The 21,005-nt window shown below is 41.8% G+C and overlaps 1 protein-coding gene across 6 annotated transcripts in view; it reads right to left on the bottom strand.

Moving 5' to 3' along the window:
* Window positions 1–21,005, bottom strand: part of SCAPER (S-phase cyclin A associated protein in the ER) — a 345,110-nt gene that overhangs the window by 250,951 nt on the left and 73,154 nt on the right. For all 6 annotated transcript variants that reach the window (XM_073303508.1, XM_073303509.1, XM_073303513.1 and 3 more), the window contains 4 exons: window positions 18,448–18,548; window positions 17,287–17,403; window positions 7,830–7,990; window positions 4,987–5,052 (listed from right to left, as the gene is read on the bottom strand). In XM_073303508.1, the coding sequence (XP_073159609.1) occupies window positions 4,987–5,052; window positions 7,830–7,990; window positions 17,287–17,403; window positions 18,448–18,548 (445 nt within the window). The remainder of the gene's footprint in view (window positions 1–4,986; window positions 5,053–7,829; window positions 7,991–17,286; window positions 17,404–18,447; window positions 18,549–21,005) is intronic.

Here is a 21,005-nt window from a genome sequence, read left to right as displayed (position 1 = left end):
TTTCCATTTTAATTCACCCATCACCATCTTATATTCTCAACCACTGCAAACAATGCTATTTTAACACAAATTTTGCAGCACTAATATCTTCATTGACATTAGCTCACATAGCTCTTGATCTTGAGCAAAAATTAACATTCACCGAGGTATTATCCCTGGTGCGTAACAATTGTTTTCAGAAGCCTTGAATTATTTTCACAGAGCACATTAGACATTCTCCACGTGCTAAGTATCAAATGCTGAATTTGGTTACTTGCCCAGTTTCGTTAATGAATAATTCATTCTCTATTTTTACTTGAACTTCCCTGTCTCTGCTTGCTCTGGTATTACATGGAAGTCACAAGCCATCTGTTATCTTCAGGCCCCCACAGTCATTTGGGCCTTATTCAATAAGATAAATTTATCCAAGTATATGCAATACTCCAAGAAGTTCTGCCTTATGAGATTTGTGCTCACTTAAACATTTCTTTGCCAGTGATTTATTACCTAAGCCTACCTGACTTTACCCCATCATTAGTAAACTTTAAGTCCCAGGTAACCTTTATTATATTTTAAATCTATATAATATTACTGTAGGTACTATAGTGGCACTATGGAGAGCTGTGAATGCATGAGTGTCTGGAAGCATAAGCCCAGTAGGAACAGAAATTATTTTCCCACAACTTCTGGTAACCCAAAGATAGGAATATAGGACAGAAGATAGGAAAGAAAAAGAGTAGTAAAGAAAATACAGAGAAAATGCAATGCTGTAAGAAGCAATAAATCTTGACAGTCATAAGAAGAAGCATTGTCTCCCCAAGAGCTGACTCAGGCAATGGATATCGGTAAAATTGTTAAGAGACCTAAATCATGGGATCTAGTAAAACTACTATTCACAACGCTTTTTTTTTAAATGACGGAAAAGAAGAGAAGTACAATTTCCAACAGGGATTATGTCTCCTTAATGTGCAATAAATCCTGCTTTGACAACCTAGAAGGGAACAAACTATGCCTTGATATCTGTGGTGATATTTCTCCAATTTGCTCCTAGTGGAGGTCTGTTGAAATTGTCATACATGTAACCAGGCGCAAGATCAAGCTTGCAGGAGTAGAGCTGAGCCAAAAGTAAACCTGACAAATATCACGTTCTGTGAACAAACCACTCTTGACTAGAGCTTTAGAGATTGAAAAAATATTCTATCTCAATTTATTCTGGCCTACAGAGTCAAAGCAGGAAGGGCAAGAAGGAAAGGGAAAGAGGAGAGGGAAGGATGTAAGAAAGATACAGAGGGGAAGGAGGAAAATAAGATACATATACAAAACACAGACATACAGCAAGGGAAAGTGAGTGGGCAACTGTTGCACAAGCCATGGAGAGAGCAGGAGGAGAAAGAAGAGACTAAACAAGGAGACAGAGAATCAAAAGGTAACTAACACTGGGCTACTACACATTACAGAATCATATTCTTGACATTTATACTTGGATTAATCTTCTAAATTTTGAAAATGTATAAAACTAAGAGTTTTGGGAAAATGTGTTTATTGACCTGTAACTGGAATTATCTGAAAATATTATCCCCATAAAGTCACCTGGCAAGACAAACATTTGTGGCAACTGTGGAGGCAGTATATTCTGAGAATTCCAGTTAAAATTAAGTAACCTTCTTTTCTCCTTCAACAATGTCTTAACAGGTTTCAGAGTAACAGCCGTGTTAGTCTGTATTTGCAAAAAGAAAAGGAGTACTTGTGGCACCTTAGAGACTAACCAGTGTATTTGAGCATAAGCTTTCGTGAGCTACAAATCTGTTAATGTCTTAACAGATTCCTCCATCTTGGATATGAGTAAGCAGCAGTCATGAAAAAGATCTACATAGATAAATTTGAAGTCATGCCACAAAACCGAGCATCTGACCTACTAGGTAAAAGGGAAATGAAGAAAATGAAAGGTTTTTGATGCCCTTTACCAAGTTTATTTTTATTTTAAAAAGTTTGCTTTTAAATTAGAAATATTTCACAATGACTTTTCCCTTTTTGATGGAGGACTTTTTGGAAAACTGGAATGGGCTGCTGCCAACCCAAGTACCTGAAATCTGAGCTGCAGCTTTCCCATTTCTCTAACAACAGGAGAAGATATTGGGTCCAATTCTCAGGTCCCAGTCTGCCAGCACAACACACAGACTTAAATACAGTGGATCCAGGTAGTAGAGGATTCCCTGTAGCAGCACTACACCACTCTCTTCTTTGTTGCCAGCACAAGGTGTACACAGCCAAGAGAAAGAGGGGTACAGCTTTCGTCTTAGCTAAGACTAGAATGCCAAAAACTGAAAATTGATGTAATAAGAAAATGAAAGGCTATCAGGCCTGGTTGTCTACTTTTTGGAGAGGGACTAACTGATTCCTGGAATCCAGTACATTGTATAGAGAAAAAAAATCTCTCTGAATATCACAATGTAAAATTAGTAAAATTTGCTTGTCACTCATTTCAGAACTGGCAAAACAAACCATTTTTTATTAATTTGGCCTGGTGAAGGGAATCTCAGTTTTACGTGTATTTAACGGTCGGTCCCTGGTTTTAGCTTGAAGTTGTCTGTCTGTACAAAAAATAGAAAAGCTGGTAAAATTCTGCTTCCAAACAAGTTTTTGATCCCGTCAACAGAATAAAATTCAGTCTGCTCTCTATTATATCCAGAATAGAATACAATAACCAGATCACTCTGTTCAAAAGCTGAACCTGACCCACATCGTGGTCAGCTTCAGTTCTTTGCATTTTTTAAAAAGGGACTAAATTAATGCTTGAAACTTTAGCTGCCTACTTCAAAAATATGGGCAAAGGCTGGATCTTCCAGAACAGCCATTCCCTTTGCCCTCTTCCCCTGCAGTTACAGACACATACAGATGATCTATAAGGAGTCACCAGTTTCTTCAATGTCCCAATAACACACATCTTGATCATCTTCATCATCAGAGTTCACCTTAAATAGATGTCACAGGTGCTATGTCAGGGAAGGAAACTGGAGAGTTGAAACTGGTGCCAAAACCACCAGTATTAAGACAATCACTGCAGATAAATGTGTTGTCAGCTGTGCCATCTACTAATGAATTCAGTCCAGAGCATTCAGGCCTCTCATGGAACTGAGGACTCCATCCAGTGCCAGTGTCAGGTCAGTGCTGTTAAGCACCAAAATTGCTGCAAAGAACCACATCTCTATCAAAGCTGTTCTGCTACAGCAATATTTCCTATTGTTGTATCTGAGAATCTTTTGGCTTGCGTACCTGTCTACATACTATTCACAGCTGGGTTCTTGAAGATTTTAGGGATTGCCAATAGGTATTGAGGACAGCAGAAGTCACAAACTGAGAGATAACCTGTCACTTCTTTAAATGGGTTGAACATGGTGCTTTAAAGACAGCGATGCCACATTCTATGAAGAATCGGTGCCAAGTCCCCTGGGATAGCACATTATACTACTAAGGGAATTGAAACCTTGACACAGGCAAGTAACACAGGCATTTCAGGTCTTAGAGCATGCGCCACAGAGATTGAAAATGATTTTGCAAGCTCCACCTTTCCACAGTAGTTACGCATGTCCATAAAGGATATTCTCTCTCTACAATAGGCAAACTTAAAGAAAAGCTTCTGGTACATCTTCCTTCTTACACATCTGTAAGCAAGGTGGAAAAAGAGAGACAAGTGACATGGTGAAGTGTGGCATGATGTGGTCTCCATCCCACGCAGGACTGTCCAGGGTTAAGATAGCCGGGTAGGCCAATTAAGTGCCCAGGCTGCACCTGAAGGAGGAGCCAGGACAGAGAACTAAGTGATTGCAAGCAAGCCAACCTGTGCAGGAACAGGCAGGGCCTATAAAGCCAGGTAGAGGGCTACAGACTGGGGCTGCTGAAAAAGGGCATTTGTTCCCTGGGAAGAGGGAGGAGTGCTTGGAGGCTGCTGGGAAAGGCTGCAGGAAGGCACACAGCAGTCACTCCCTTGAAAGGGGGAGGAGGGTTCTTGGAGCTGGTACATGCAGAGAGAGAAGGGGAACCAAAATGTAGGAAGCAGTCTAGGGAAGGAGCAGTGAAGGCAGAGAGAGGAAGTCCAGAACTGCTGAGCTGAGGGTCCCTGGACTGGAACCAAGAGAAGACGGTGGGCCCAGGTTCCCCTACCAGCCACAAAAGGGTGTGGTGTAGAACTGAGGCAGTGAATGGGAGGCTGCCTAGGACTGCTGATGGACTGAACCCCGGAAGGGGGAATGCTGAGTGACCTAGCCAGAGGCCTAAGTCACGAAGGAGATACTGAGGGTCCTGGACAGAGAGGAGCTGGAGACCAGAATCGGAGTGATGGTGTGCAATCTGTGGATGGGAGTGTCGGCCTCAAGAGCTAATCCTCAGAGTGACCAGGAGGAGACATCAGCCCAGTGGTGACAGGTGCACCCTGTGACATGCAGTGATAGCATGCTGAGCCAAAGTTCACAGATGGAAAGATTGGGTGAGGGGAGTAAACAGGGCTTGAAACCCTGAAGTGTTGAAGACACAGGTTGTTGATGAAAAATCCTGATATGGATTAAGACTGTGAAGTGCCCTAGAAAAAGCAAGAGGAAACCCAAATCCTCATCGATACACCTACAAGTTTGCCCCAAGAGGACTCAGAGACTGTTCAGTGGCTCAGCAATATCAGTGACAGAGCAGGGCCCTTTAGATGGTCCAATAAAACTAAGATGCAGGGTACAAATCCTCTCAAGTATTTCAACAATGAGCGTACTCAGTACAATACTGAGTAACTGTACTGAGTACAAACTGTACTCAGCATGAGCTAGTGCACCAATAGAAGAATCAAAATTTAGGTAGTGTAACAAGAAGTAACCATTCCCTGGTACTTTGTGCTTAAGTCTTAAGCACAAAGTGTTTTCTGTACAAGCATGGTACTCATATGCCACTGCTATAGGAAGAGTCTACAGCCCCTCTTGAGCTTCTTTTTAAGACCGTGGATTTCTCTGAACAAGATAGTCCCACCTCTTTTCTTGCTCCTATGAAGTAAGAATTTCTTCCGTCTCCTGGGATGTTCAGCCAGCATCTGTTCTGCAACATTAATAGCCAAATCTAAGTCAGCTGCATCTGTTTTAGGAACTATAGAGAAGAAGCTAATTCAAACTTAAACACAACATTTAAACATATTCTCATTTAGTTGCAGGCTACAAGAAGCAATTCAAATGATAGCTGTAAACCCGTTCTTTCTATTATCAACCTTTTATTTAATGTGTGTTTCTTTGAGAGAACAGCCTGTCACTTTTATCAGGACAAAATAAATATCCTTTTGCATGGCTTGTCTTTCATCACTCCTCCCCTTTCAGACACAGTGTCCTTTGCTTATGCTTCTGTGAATTGATGTGCTGAGGAATGAAAAGTGCTCTTTAACAAGTTCCTTCAGCCTCGCTTCTACTATACAATTACTGTGGTATTTTTTTAATAGATGTATGACAGGTGCTTCAACGACCCAGAAATTTGAAGTTATGGAAGCAAAGAATCACATCCTGAAAGGATGCACCCAAGAATGGGAATCCACTGAGATGGGGAGGTATGATAGATGCGTTTTCTTTTTGCCGAGATAATGAGAAATAAATTAGATCTTTATTAAAGCTGAAAGAGTTGTAATCAAAGATGCTGTCAGTAACAGGTAGATACGAAGCAGTGGTGGTACACTTCAAGCACAAGTAGTAGCTGATTTCCAAAAACATTCAATTTTTAGTTACAAAAATGTACAATTGGAAACAAAAAAAATACACAATTCTCACAAACAGACCAAGCTTTGAAAATCATTGTATTTCCTCCAGTAGTGGGCTCTCAGAAAGGTCGGAATTTATAGCCCCTTTTCCTATTCCTTAGATAGGAATTCCTATCTTACTGTCTGCTCACCACCAAACTCTTCAGTCTATTATTTGTAATGCGGTAGTGTCTAGAGACCACAATCATACAGAACCCATAATGTTTGGCATGGTATAAACGCAGTCCCTAACCAAGGAGTTTACAATCTGAATAGATTCATCATCTTATAGGAACCTTTTCCAGTATGCAACTCAAAAGTTGGCATATACTAGATCAAGCAGCAACAGACTGCACTTCTCTCCCTTCCAGCATGTAAATATTCTTATGCTGAGTGTAGTTTTCCTTTATTTTGTTCCTCAGGAGATGGCACCTCATGACAGTAAAGAATCTGTAAAGTGTTTTAAAACAGACACATTTCATTTAAAACTTGTAGTTTGAGATGATTTCCTTCAAAGTTTTCCATTTTTCACAGCAGTCTCAAAGTACTGCAGCTCTAATATGGGTCAGAATGCTCAGTCTCCTGGGCATAAATCAGACTTCTTCAGCTACTGTATGAGGTATAGTTCATATATGTCCAAAAAAAAAGCTGGTGATATCTGCTGCTCCTCACTTCTCCTATACATTAATTAATTTTATTTTTATATGAAAATCACATATATCACTGAAATAAATCATATGCCACACTGGAGTCCTGTCATGTCGTAGCTGCAATTTATCAGTTTTCCATTTTATACATATGATGTCAAGAATACATAAAAATGCTAGACCAAAAACAAAAAAACTGTTGAGTAGAAGTGACACTAGAGACAGGAGGTAATTTTAAAATGATGCTCAGGGAGATAGACTAATAAAATAGCAGGACAAAATGGATGTGAGACAAGAAATGAGTAAGCTTTCGACTGTTCTTTTCTGACCATATGAAACTGCAGTTACAAAACTGAATTAATTTAAATTGTAAGATACTTTGAGGCTGTAAACACGTTTGACCTTTGTAAAACACCATGGAAATGTACAGATCTATATAAGGTGCATAATTTTTACTACCAACACTAAGTGCATGTCTTTCTTTTCTAGTAGTTTTTCTTTAAGATACTATATATCTTAGAAATGGGATTCTAAATTATTTGGGGGGGGGAGGGATATCCACTTCCTCTATCTCAACGCTGTGTTTGCATAAGGAAAACTGGGTCAATAAATTAAAAGATAAATGGGGAAAACAATCTTTGGAGAAAACTCCAAGGCCCCAATATATGCTGGCAGAGAGAGAGAGAGAGAGAGAGAGAGAAAGTTCATAAAGCAAAAGGCAAAGTTTTTGTCTGTTTTTTTTTTACTATTTCCAGTGAAACGATCTTTTCTAGAGCAAAAGGCTGTGAATTAAAAGCTTCTCCAAGGACACTCTTTAAACAAAGGGAAAGGAACTACAATATAGTGTGGCAACTCTTCAGAGAAAGAACAAGCCATCCATTATCACTTCTTTAGCATAGGTCTAGTGCGTGAGTCTCTGTGGACACACATCTTCAAGCTCTTTTGGAAAATATCAAAGATTATTCTTTCGGGGCCATTTGTACGTTTCTGAACCTGAGAATCAAAACACTTTTTGCTTTTAAGTTGTGATCCCTGATGTCCATGAAGCAGTTTAGAAAACAAACCTCTGAAGGTGTTTTAAAGAAAGGTAAATAGTAGTTTCATTAAACCAAAAGTTTAGTCACAGTTTTTTTTCCTATATGAGGTGTCAGGTAGGTTACTAGTCAATGCAAAGTTATCAGCACTTGAAAAAACACATTTACTGAGGGAAATCTTCCTCAACTTCAACAGCAGCATTGAAAAAGCAATGCTGGAAGAACCTACATTTTGATCATTAATTTAATTTTACTGTTATTTTATGTAAAACTAAATTGGTGTACTCTAACAACAAAGTTGTGATTTTGACGATTTATTTTTGTTATGAAATAATTCATCTCACATTGAACTAACTTTTCAATAGCTGGGCCATAACAATAATTTTAGATAATAGCTCACTGAAAGACACTTGCCATTTCTCCGTGATGACTTCTGCACTGGTGTTGGCATGCAGGTTTGTGTAGTTGCTAGCTCTGGAGTGGCAGCTTTAGCTCCATGGTTAGCTTTCACCTTATCAGCCCAACTTACACCTGAAGGAGCCAGACGAGTGGTAGCAATGGTCACAGATGGATTCCTAAGTAAAAAAATAATTCATAGATGTAACACTTTCTGATCAAATAATGGAACAGTTTATCGGAGAATTTCTTACCTGTTCATTTCTTTTGTTTTGGCTTTTGGTGGCTTAGATTAAAGGAAAAAGAAAAGGAGGACTTGTGGCACCTTAGAGACTAACAAATTTATTTGAGCATAAGCTTTCGTGAGCTACAGCTCACTTTATCACACCTTACCTGAGCACTCTCGTTACAGTGTGTATGGTAACACCCATTGTTTCATGTTCTCTGTGTATATAAATCTCCCCACTGTATTTATCCGATGAAGTGAGCTGTAGCTCACGAAAGCTTATGCTCAAATAAATTGATTAGTCTCTAAGGTGCCACACGTACTCCTTTTCTTTTTGCGCATACAGACTAACACGGCTGCTACTCTGAAACCTTAGATTAAAGAGGGTGGCTCTAAAAAAATGGCACCTGTTGGCAACCAATAGAAAGCTCTTATTCTTGCCTCCATCTCTCTTTCTATACTTACACAATTTCCAGTGTGGAAAATCTTCTTGATATTTAACTTGGAAAAAACATACAAAACTTTTCTCACTGACTTAAAGGGTGAGTGACAGCAACAGTGGAAACCAGGACACAGAAAAGAACTAGCAGATTAAAAAAACATTCTTTTTGGATCCTAGCTTACCAATGGCTCAGATGAATGAGTACTGTTTAGCATTCCCTATTATACAAAATAATTTCAGAGAGAAGAAGCAAGTAGTGCTGTAGGTACAAAGGCCCAGAGTCAGACTGTTTACACTTTCTCCATACACAGACAGCAGTGGAACTTTAATTCAACAAGAAGCCAAAGTCTCAAACAAACTATTAAATTAAAAATTAAAAGGGAACTAATAACTGAGGAAAGAACTCAGCACTTTGGTGATTAGAGAACATGGTTCCCAAATGCGGCATCCTTTGATGGAAAGACATCAAGTTTGTAAGGCAGTAAAGAAGTGTTTGGGGAGCACCAAGTAGCCAATTGCACAATGCCCGCAAAGAGGTCTCCCTGTTCTCTGCCCAAGAATCCACGATGCCTTGTGTAGAAAGGGCTATGAGCTTAGCCAAGCACAGACTGCTGTGTTATGGGCTTCTGCTATAAATATAGAATATACACAATAGGCTCCAGGACAGTGATAGAAGGCAGATATATTAGCCCCAGGTTGAGTAGGACCCTTTTCCCTGGGTAAGGTAACAGGAAAGGTACCAGAACAATCAGGAACTTTCTGGAAACAATTAAGAGAGACAGGCTGATTAGAACACCTGCAGCCAATCAAGAAGCTGCTAGAATCAGTTAAGGCAGGCTAATCAGGGCACCTGAGTTTAAAAGGGAGCTCACTTCAGTTTGTGGCGTGCATGTGAGGAGCAGGGAGCAAGAGACACTAGGAGCTGAGAGTGGGAACACATACTGTTGGAGGATTGAAGAGTACAAGCATTATCAGATACCAGGAGGAAGGTCCTATGGTGAGGCTAAAGAAGGTGTTGGGAGGAGACCATGGGGAAGTAGCCCAGGAAGTTGTAGCTGTTGTACAGCTGTTCCAGTAGGCACTCTAGACAGCTGCATTCCACAGGGCCCTGGGCTGGAACCCAGAGTAGAGGGCAGGCCCAGGTTCCTCCCCCCAAACCTCTCAACTCCTGGTCAGACACAGGAGGAGTTGACCTGGACTGTGGGTTCATGAAAACGGCCAAACTGAGGGCTGCCGTGAAGCTCCAAGGCGAGCAAATCCGCCAATAAATGCAAGACCCACCAAGGTAGAGAAGGAACTTTGTCACAACTGGTGTCAGGAGTGGGATCTGGTGTACACAGCGTGGCAGAAGAAGGAGGGTGTTGTATAAACCCTCTCCCCCTTTTTTTTTTTTTAAATTTTTTTCCCCACCACAATGGAGGACATAGTGCGGGCACTGATACAAGCCACGGCTGCCCAGCAGGAGGCTACCCGTGACCAGGCAGCCACCCAACAGGAGACAGTGCGGCTGCAGCAAGAGACTAATCGCTTGCTGATGGACCAGGCTGCTCAAGACCGGGCTACGTTGCGGCAACTGGTAAACCAGGTAAGGGCCCTTACAGAGCTGAACCGCGGCCATGATGGGATGCAGATCATGCAGGCCCGCAACTGGCTGCAGAAAATGATGCGGGGAGGATGATGTAGAGGAATACCTCCTGGCCTTTGAGAGGACAGCCCTGCGGGAGGCTTGGCCCCAAGAACAGTGATCTGGCATCCTCACTCCCTTCCTGTTTGGGGAGGTCCAGAAGGCCTACTATGATTTGCCTGAAGAGGCTGCGGCAGAATACCCCCAGCTGAAAGCAGAGATCCTGGCCAGATCTGGGGTAACGACCGCAGTGTGGGCCCAGCGATATCATGAGTGGAGATACCAGGAAAACAAAACTCCACAGTCCCAGTTATATGACCTCATCCATCTCGCACAAAAGTGGTTACGAACTGAGTCCCGGAGTCCAGAGGAGATACTAGAGGTTCTGGTCATCGAGAGGACTACCACTAGACCTTCGCGCCTAGGTAAGCCAGAACGAACTCTCCACCTATGGTCACAGATGGTAGAAAAGCGAAGGACGGCGAGGGAGCTGACTCGACCAGTTAAGGAAGAAGCACCCCGGGTTAAACTAGCAGCACCAAGCCCTAGAGCTCTGGTGACTGTGCCACTAGGAGAGCCCAGGTGGAAAAAGAGAGGGGCTGAAGACCCACGAGAAGCCACAGAGTCGGAGCACTGAGGGGGAAGAGGATCGTGATGTTATACCGCCCAAACCAAGAGACCGAGGAGCGCCTAGGGCTTCATACAGATGTTACACCTGCGGGGAGTGGGGACACATAGCTGCACAGTGTCCCAATGCTGAGGAGCCTATGCAGTGTAACCTGGGGAACTGGGCAGACCCATGCTCCCTAATCCACCTTGTGGGGGTCTCACTAACCCCACATATGTACACCAGACCAGCGAAGCTAAATAGGGTAGAGACCACGGCACTGGTTGATTCGGGGAGTGCTATCATCTTGTCTCAGGGAAGCTCGTGAAGTATAGTCAGCTGCTGTGGGCTAAGCATACAGGGATAACATGCATCCATGGGACAGCTGGTTATTACCCCACCATCCCAGTAAAAATCAAGATTCAGGGAATAATACTGAGATAGCAGCATGTGTCATACTCCCATACCCAGTGCTCATAGGTAGGAACTTCCCAGGGTTTGAAGACTTACTCCTGGTAGGGGAATTAGAGAAAGGGGCAAACCCTGAAGTCAGTGAGGCATCCACAGTAGACTGTCAACCCCCAATCTTCTCTGAAATATCTCCAGATTTGTTCTCCACTCCCAGAGAGGGTAGAAAATCGAAAAGGGAAAGGAGGGTAACTAAGGCCTTGGGAACCCGAATAATGGCCCAAAGCCGGAGGTTCACTCTCGTAGGTAGGCGGACCCGAGCAGCTGAAAAGGAGGCCACCCAGGAGGGAGAAGCACCCGAGTCTCACTCACACCCTAACGACTCTAAACCAGTAGAGGCGACAGGGACTGGCCCCCTAGATCTCCGGCAGATTAGCCCTTGGAGAGGAAATTTTGGATGGGACCAGGCTGAAGACCCAAGGTACGACAACATTAGGAAGGAGGTGACCGAAATAGATGGGGTCCCCATGGAAGGGAAAACCCAGGGACCAGGACCGTACTTCATAATGAAGAAGAATCTCTTATACCGGGTTGCACCAGTAGGGGGGCAGAAGGTACAGCAGATCCTAGTACCTGAAAAACACCAGAACGCTGTATTAAGTCTTGCCCATAGTCATCTTTTTGGGGGGCATTTGGGGATAGAGAAGACCCTGGTACAGGTCCTGCGACGATTCTTCTGGCCCAGAGTACATGAAGAAGTGCGGAGGTACTGTGTGTCCTGCCTGGAGTGTCAGCTGCACAGTCCCCGTCCCCACTTGAGGGCACCTTTAGTACCCCTTCCCATCATAGAGGTCCCCTTCAAGCGAATAGCAATGGACCTTGTGCAACCCCTGAAGACAGCCCAGGGCCACCAATATATACTTGTCTTTCTGGATTATGCTACTCACTACCCGGAAGCCATCCCCCTGCGGAACACGGCCTCTAAAATGATAGCTAAAGAGTTGGTGGCGATCTTTGCCCGAGTGGGGTTACCAAAGGAGATATTAACCGACCAAGGTACTCCATTTATGTCTAAGCTAATGAAGGACCTCTGTACACTGCTCCATATACATATCCTGAGGACTTCAGTCTATCATCCGCAGACCGATGGGCTGGTAGAAAGGTTTAACCGAACTCTCAAGGCAATGATATGGAAAGTGGTAAGTCGGGACGGGAAGGATTGGGACACCCTACTACCCTACCCTATGTTTGCAATCTGGGAGGTACCTCAGCCCTCAACTGGGTTTTCCCCCCTTTGAATTATTATACGGACACCACCCCCGTGGCATACTAGATATCGCAAAAGAAATCTGGGAAAAGGAACCCAATGAGGGGAGAAATATAATTGACCATGTGTTGCAGATGCGAGAACGGACAGCCCAGGTCACCCCTATTTTACGTGAACATTTGGAAAAGGCACAGGAGGCCCAGTGAACCCATTACAATTGCCAGGCAAAAGTCCACCAGTTCCAACCAGGGGATCGGGTGATGGAGTTGGTACCCAGGGCAGAAAGCAAGCTTCTGGCCCAATGGCAGGGGCCCTATGAGGTGGTTGAACCCGTGGCGGAAGTAACTTACAAGGTGTGGCAACCAGGACGCCAGAAACAAGAACAAATTTATCACATTAATCTCTTAAAGCCTTGGCACCAACAAGAGGCTTGTGTAGTGGCCCAAGAGACCCCAATCCAGGGAAATAACATGCAGGAGCATATCAGGATATCCACTAATCTGACACCAAACCAGAAGAAGGAGGTAACTGAGATTATCAACCGATACCAGGAGGTGTTTTCGACCAAACCAGGTCGGACCACCGAAGCATATCACCATATTATCACAGGCCCTGGGGCAAAGGTAACTTTAAGGCCCTATCAGGTCCCAGCGGCAAAAAGGGAGGAGATCAAGGCAGAGGTAAAAAGGATGTTGGAGCTGAGAGTCATTGAAGAGTCCCACAGACAGTGGTCAAGCCCGACTGTGTTGGTGCCCAAACCCGATGGCACCACTAGGTTTTGTAATGACTTTCGCCGGCTGAATGAGATATCCAAATTCGATGCATACCCCATATCAGTGAGTTAGTTGACCGCCTGGGCAATGCCAGATTTTTGACCACCCTTGATATAACAAAGGAATACTGGCAGATTCCCCTTGCCAAAGATGCAAAAGAAAAGACGGCACTCTCTACCCCAAAGGGTCTGTTCCAATATACGTTTTTTCCTTTTGGACTGCATGGGGCACCTGCCACCTTCCAGCGTCTTATGGACAAGCTCCTATGGCCCCATACCAGTTATGCAGCGGCATACCTGGATGATGTGATTATTCACACCCCCGACTGGAAAATCCACTTAGAAAAGGTGGAAGCGGTTCTGGACACACTAAAACAGGCTGGCCTCACAGCCAACCCAGCCAAGTGTGCTATAGGGCTAGCTGAGCCTAAATACCTTGGCTACATTATAGGAAGGGGCATGGTCAAGCCCCAACTAAACAAACTAGAGGCAATCCAAAATTGGCCCCAGCCGAATCGGAAAAAGCAAGTCCGGGCATTCCTGGGTGCGGTGAGGTACTACCGAAGATTTATTCCCCATTTTGCTACCAGAGCAAGTCCCCTGATAGACCTGATAAAAGCCCGGCATCCAGATATGGTGAAGTGGACAGATACCCAGAGAAAGCATTCATGGATCTGTGGACAGCCCTCTGCAGTAACCCCATGCTTATAGCCCCAGACTTCAACAAAGAATTCATTTTACGAACAGATGCATCTGAAGTAGGATTGGGAGCTGTCCTATTGCAGATGGTCGGACATGAAGAACACCCAATCCTCTACCACAGCAGGAAACTCCTCCCGACAGAGCAGAAGTATGCCGTGGTTGAAAGAGAGTGCCTAGCTGTGAAATGGGCCATAGAAACACTACATTATTATCTTCTGGGATGAAGGTTTACCCTTGTGACCAACCATGCACCCCCCCAGTGGATGCATCGAAATAAAAAGAAGAATGCAAGGGTGACCAGATGGTTCCTGTCCCTACAACCTTTCCAGTTCACCATAAAACACCGGGCTGGAAGCCACCATGGCAATGCAGATAGCTTGTCACGAGTACACTGCCTGACGTCCCAAGTTGCCCAACCCCATGGTGTTGAGCAGGGCAAGGGGGATACGTGACAGGGTCGGGCCAGATGGCTACAGGACAGTGATAGAAGGCAGATATATTAGCCCCAGGTTGAGTAGGTCCCTTTTCCCTGGGTAAGGTAACATGGAAGGTTCCAGAACAATCAGGAACTTTCTGGAAACAATTAAGAGAGACAGGTTGATTAGAACACCTGCAGCCAATCAAGAAGCTTCTAGAATCAATTAAGGCTGGCTAATCAAGGCACCTGAGTTTAAAAAAGACCTTACTTCAGTTTGTGGCATGTGTGTGAGGAGCTGGGAGCAAGAGGCACTAAGAGCTGAGAATGAGAACACATACTGTTGGAGGACTGAGGAGTACAAGCATTATCGGACACCAAGAGGAAGGTCCTACGGTGAGGCTAAAGAAGGTGTTGGGAGGAGACCATGGGGAAGTAGCCCAGGGAGTTGTAGCTCTTGCACAACTGTTCCAGGAGGCATTCTAGACAGCTGCAACCCACAGGGCCCCAGGCTGGAACCCGGAGTAGAGGGTGGGCCCTGGTTCCCCCCAAACCTCCCAACTCCTAGTCAGACACAGAAGGGGTTGACCTGGATTGTGGGTTCACTAAAATGCGATGTGCAGAAGGTCAGATTAGAAGATGATGATGGTCCCTTCTGATCTTAAAAGTCTATATGGATGCAGGGATCTTCCTTTTGACTGACTTTTTTTAGCACAATCTTATATAACACAGCTGCACCTGCTGATTCCTTGTAACAGGTGTGATTTCTTAACTCCACAGGCTGTAACAGAGATAGAGGTAGCCATCTAGTCAGAAGGAACTAGGTACATAGACATGGAATAGCCAGGCTTGGGAAGAAAGCTTAGGCTGAAGTCAGGGCTGGCCACTCGAGTACATAGCCAGGGTCGCAGACGGGTTTGTACAAGACTTTCTGCCATCCATGCTACCATGGTTTCACTGCTATGGTTATTTGAGCTAGCTGGATCAAAGTTAAGCCGATATGTCTACACACGCTAGTTACACCTCTGACTGCAATGTAGACATACCCTGAATGAGAAAGAGAGAAAGGAAGGCATGTAGATATCTAAAGGGTGACAAAATAAGAGCATTCCATTAGCTGCCGTCTTGCCTTAATAACTTATGGGAATTGTCAACCATCTCTCTGCGCTAGTGACAAGGTAAAACCAGAAACACAAAATTAAAACTATTATTTGAGGGGAAAAAAAAGCAAAGCTGAACATATATATATATATATATATATATAACAATGACTTAAGTGAAAAACATTCCTAGAGAGTTTTATTATGTTGGTTGTTAGTCTAAAGAGCTTTTATGCTATTTCCCCGTTTTTCACTCCTCGTTTGATTGCTTTTATTTACTCCCATTATCATCTTGGTCATTTTCATCCTCTATGTAAGCAGATGGACAACATTCCCAAAAGTTAGTAGTAATATACCAACTTCATATGCTCATTGACCTGCACGATATGTTCCAAGAACAGAGAGACCAGCAATCACTCAACCCTGTTACACACCAAGGACACTGCTACAATACAAATAAGTCCCCAGTCCAGCACTGAGGACTCCACAGGAGTACCACACAGTTCTCAATCCAGGACTGGGGCATAAGCCACCAAACACCTCCTGAGTTAATAGCTGAATTTGCTGCAAATTTCTTTATACAATAATAATTTGGTACAGAGAAGTACTAAGAAGATATGAGCACCATCATTACTAGGTGGTGTTGGAGATGGATTAGTCATGTGCTTCAGATGGAAACTGATTCCATCACCAGAATAGCAATAAGATGGAAACCTGAAGGCAAGCAAAAACGACGTCACCCAAAAACAACATGGCGAAGAACTGTGGAAGGTGAGCTGAAAAACCTGGGGCACAGCTGGGGAACCACTGAAAGACTTGCCAGAAACAACAGGAGTGGAGCTTTGTCGGTGCCCTAAATGCCAGAGGCATAATGGGTACTACCTAACTAACTGAGAGGTTTTACAATTATTAGTTTGGTCTTAGTGGCAAGGATTTTCTAGTTTTCTTTTTTGTGAAAATTAGAACTGACTACTTGATATTCAGATAGATACTTAAAATAGATATATTTAATTTTTGAATATTATAGCTCCTTCTTAGTGTAACAAATTTCTCTATCAAACATAACTTCTGACACTAATTTAGAAATATTTGATATAAAGCAGCTGAACATTAGAACCACAGTGGAATAAATACTCTAAATGTTAAGGAATGCTTTCCTGAATTGAGGCCTATATGAGCCAGCACTTAAGCACATGCAGTAAGTCCCAATGGGCTGGAGTTAAAGCATGTCCTGTATAGGAATGGACTTACTGCTTGTGCTTAAGTGCTTTCCAAAATGTGGGCTTTAGTGAAGATAATGCTCCCCTGAAATAGAGTTAAATAATTTAAATGTAATTTTTGTGTGCTTGCTCCACATACTGGCACTTAATTGAATAAGAGGTTTAGTATTTTTATTATAAATATTTTCTGTCTTTCAGACTAATATAAATTTTGCTGCTCATCAAAATCAATTTCATTTTACATTAATTGTTAGTGATCAACATTAACTTCCTGCACACTCAGCTTGCCATACACAGGTGCATACACACGCAATTTTAAAATGTTAATTACATATATTTTGACCTTTGTTTTGTAGAAGGAAATGGCTGCTCATCTTATTAAACAGTTAACATGAAATAGATTGATTTGCTTTTATCATCAGGTCATTGGAATGCAGAGGAATAAAATGTCTGATTAAATAAAAGAAAAAATTAGGTCATCTATTGTAGGTTTTGTTTTGTTTACACAATGTGTTGGGTATTTTTCTCTCTCATGTTCACACATATCAACATTTGGGTTCAAATATGGCTTAGCAAATAACACCCAAAACAATACATTAGCTGCAAAAGGAAAATTATGTACGAGTTAACCCTGAACCCTTTTAATAAATGAGTTAGCTTTCCTTCAGTGCCTTTATTATCTGTTTTCATACCCAAAATTTAAACTTCTTCGAGCATTTGATGTTACACTGATTCTATCTGTTGATGGACTTGGTATTACATGGCGTCCTGGAGACATCTTCTTTACTTCCCAGGCCAATGAAGTAGGTCTAAAAATTCAGGAGAGAATGAATTAAGAATAAATCCTAAGTAGTCATTACAACATTTTTTTAATGGATATTCCTATTTCAACTTGAAGTAAAACAAAATCAGTGGATGTTGGTGATGTAGCAACAGTGGGAAATTTTATCTGAACTAGGCTAATGTGGGCACAGCCAGTGGTTGTAATATATAATATGTTAACTATTGATTAATGCAAAAATGGAACCAAGCAAGGAATCAATAGGGCAAGGAAAAGCATGGGCTTGATCTGAATGCAATACTGGGTGACCTTCGGCAAGTTACTTCACCTTTCTGTGCCTCAGTTTCCCCATCTGTAAAATGGGGATAGTGATGCTTATAAGCCTCCTTTGTAAAGCACTTTGAGATCTACTGATAAAAACTGCTATGTAAGAGCTAGGTATTATTATTGTTGATGTTATTGGAGCCTAAATTCTAAGCTTTTTCTTCTCAGATAATTACTTAAGAGATTTTGCAAGGTGGGGACACCTACACAGATGACACCGAGAAGAACAGGGTATTATGAAATTGTTTATAGAAAGCAGAATTTAGCTTTCCTTGGGAAAACAGGAACCCAAATAAACAGTTAGGCTGCTCTTTTTTCATAGATAGTAGGTAAAATTTTCAGTCATTCAAATGACCTAGGAGTCCAACGGTATGTCAGGAGATGTGATAACAGTACAGACTGGCATACCCACTCTAGCTTTAATCTAGCTAGCATGGCTAAAAACAGTAATAAAGACATGGCAGCACAGGCTTCTGTGTGGGCCGAACAAGCACAGCAGGGAACCTGAGTATGCTCTCACTTACTAGCCTGCAAATAAAAGGAACCCAAAATACTTTTTTTTTTTAAAAAAAATACCATGATTTCATATGGCTCTGTTCATGGTTTTTTAATGATTGGAGCTGGCAATATTGCTTAAGTAGGACTTAAGTGGTTCATAGGTCCTTGTGTTGACCTCTGCACTAGGGTGAATTTCACCCTGAGAGAATATTAGGAAATAGATTAAAAGAAAAGAAAAAAATCTGATTACCTGCTTTGAGCATCAGCCTTTTCTAGCTTTTCCTGTAGCTGTATCCAGTCAATCAATGCCTTGAAATCTCTTACATAGTTATCTAGCATCATTAGAACCTCCTGAAAGAACAACAACCTACATCAGGTATTTGTATTTATGGGGGTGGGGAAGGCAAAGAAAGAGACAAAACTGGAAGAATAGAGAACTCAGCAAAAAACCTGACCGGATAGTACAAATTTCACTCTATTACAACGAAAGTGGCAACATCCGCTTTAGTAAAGGTTGCATAATATTTTCCATTCTGACACTGCTTCAAGTTGCCGATAACTTTCTGAAAATTAAACTTTTGGAGCTGAAATTTACCAGTCTTGGTCCCTGCTTGTAAGTGGAGCCTTTGAATGGCTTGAGCAAAAACAGTTCAGACTTAAAGGAGAGTTAAAAATACTTTTCCTATTATAAATAATTCTTGTGACTTTTTTGAACGTCTCTGCAAAAAAAACGGCTAAGGACAGAAAGCTGAAATCTGGCATGTAAGTTAAAGCTCTCATTAAGCACAAGTGTTTCTGAATGTTTCAGTGAAATTTGATTTTGATTTGACAAGTTATGATCTTTTAAAAATCACATGCTGGATATGAGCAGTACATTTTGCATACAGTTTTGATAAACTTATGAACTGCACAGGAAAACTACATTGCACGAACATTAATGATTCACTTGGCTGTGTAATGTGCAAAATGATTAGGGAGGGCGGCTGCACATTTTGTAAAGTCAACAGGAGAGAGTCCACTCTAATGAATCCTAGGACATCAGCAGCCGGGGAAGGCAGAAAGCACGCTACCTAGCTCTGTAGCCCACAGGAGAGAACCCCTCTTCCGCAGAATTCCTAAATTGTGGCACACAGAACATCCTGCTGGTGTATAGCAATACTAGTCTGTCTGGAGATTATGGAATGTATATGTGATATTGCCACATAAGATTCTTCTCAACCTCAGCATCAACAAAATTATAAATTATACTGTAATTACAGAATATTACTGGTGATGGTTTAAGAGGCAGAAAGTATACAGGGAGAGATTATGGCATTGGCAATTGACTTGTAAACAGAACATATTTGATGTGAAGTTACTGAGAGCACTACTAAGCACAGAACCCCAGGATGTAAAGTTTACATTCACTTTTCTCAAAATAACTGCACTTTAAGAATTGTAAATCACAGAATCCCATATTCATGGCTTTAGAATAATTACATATTTAGCCCTTATAACAGCCAATGATCAGATTACACATCCTGTTTTTATAGATAAGTGATCCTATTATCTTTTTGGAAAGACACTGTTGAATGAAATATAATTGTTCAAGAATTTACCTACATTTCTTAAGTGATTCAAAATCAGCTATTTCAGTTAGACAAAGTGAAAGCTGCATCCATGACTGCCTTTCATGGCTTGAAGCCAGACTGATACAGTATGTTGGAATTCAATTGATAATGAACAGATCTTGCAAGATCAGATTAATCTGATAGAACCTAGTCATGTATACACTGACGAGTAACCATTTTACAACTGCAGACCTATAATATGAATCTAATATAATTTCTCACATCTAAAGAAGAAAATTAGCGGCACAATAATCATGTACACTGAGCAAAACAGAATTAAAAGTCTTTACTTCCTTCTAGTAGCAAAAAATATTATTAAGCTTTACTGTGAAAATGATTCACCGTACATACTGGTTTCCAATTCATTCAAGCTTTGGAAGTGTGTTAACTATGTCAAGGTTGCCCTTAAACACAGAAAACAACAGTTAAAATTGAAAAGGCCATTTCCCCTAGTAGGGCCTGATTCTGTAGTCTCCACCCAGGCAATTCTCCCACTAATTTCAGTGGGAGATTTACCTAGGTATGAGCTCTTACTTGTTTCACTTTTTTTAACTGATAGCTATACGTATAATCTAAATCAGACTTCCTTATTCTCTTCTACTTAATTCAGGCAAATGCAATTCAGCCCTGTGCAGAAGACCAGCACAAGGCCTATGGACCACTTATCTCCCACTTAAGCACTCAAAATAGGACTTAACTGAGACATAAGTGGTGTATAGTCCATGGAGTGGACTACCCTCAGGGGTAATTTTCACCCAAAATGAAGGGAAGAAAGAACTCTCTGACAAATACTAATAAAAAAAATGTTAACACTGAGACTTTATATATACATATACATAGAAAGATGAAAGATAACTACAAATACATCTGTTGGACAGTCTAAACGTGTATTATAGTAAATATTTACAAATATATATAAAAAATCAAAACTTTTATATCAACATTATGCTGTCTTTATTTTGAAGTGTCACAAAAACAAAACATTTTATTTATTATTCTTAAAAGATAATTGGCATTGCAAAGTAACTGGTAAGAAAAGTCTGCTACAAGAAATAAACAAATTATGTGTTTAGCCAGCTCTCTTCTTCCAATTTCACAAATAAAAGTCTAGGTTTCTAATTCAGTTTAAGTCAGTCATATTATCTTGCGCTGAACGTTAACAGTAAGAGCATAGAAAGCAAGATTAATTCAGTATAAT

Source organism: Lepidochelys kempii, chromosome 10 (assembly GCF_965140265.1).
Source record: "Lepidochelys kempii isolate rLepKem1 chromosome 10, rLepKem1.hap2, whole genome shotgun sequence".
Lineage (NCBI taxonomy): Eukaryota > Metazoa > Chordata > Testudines > Cheloniidae > Lepidochelys > Lepidochelys kempii.
Note: the sequence above shows the minus strand (reverse complement) of the source record. Positions and strands in the feature narration are given on the sequence as shown.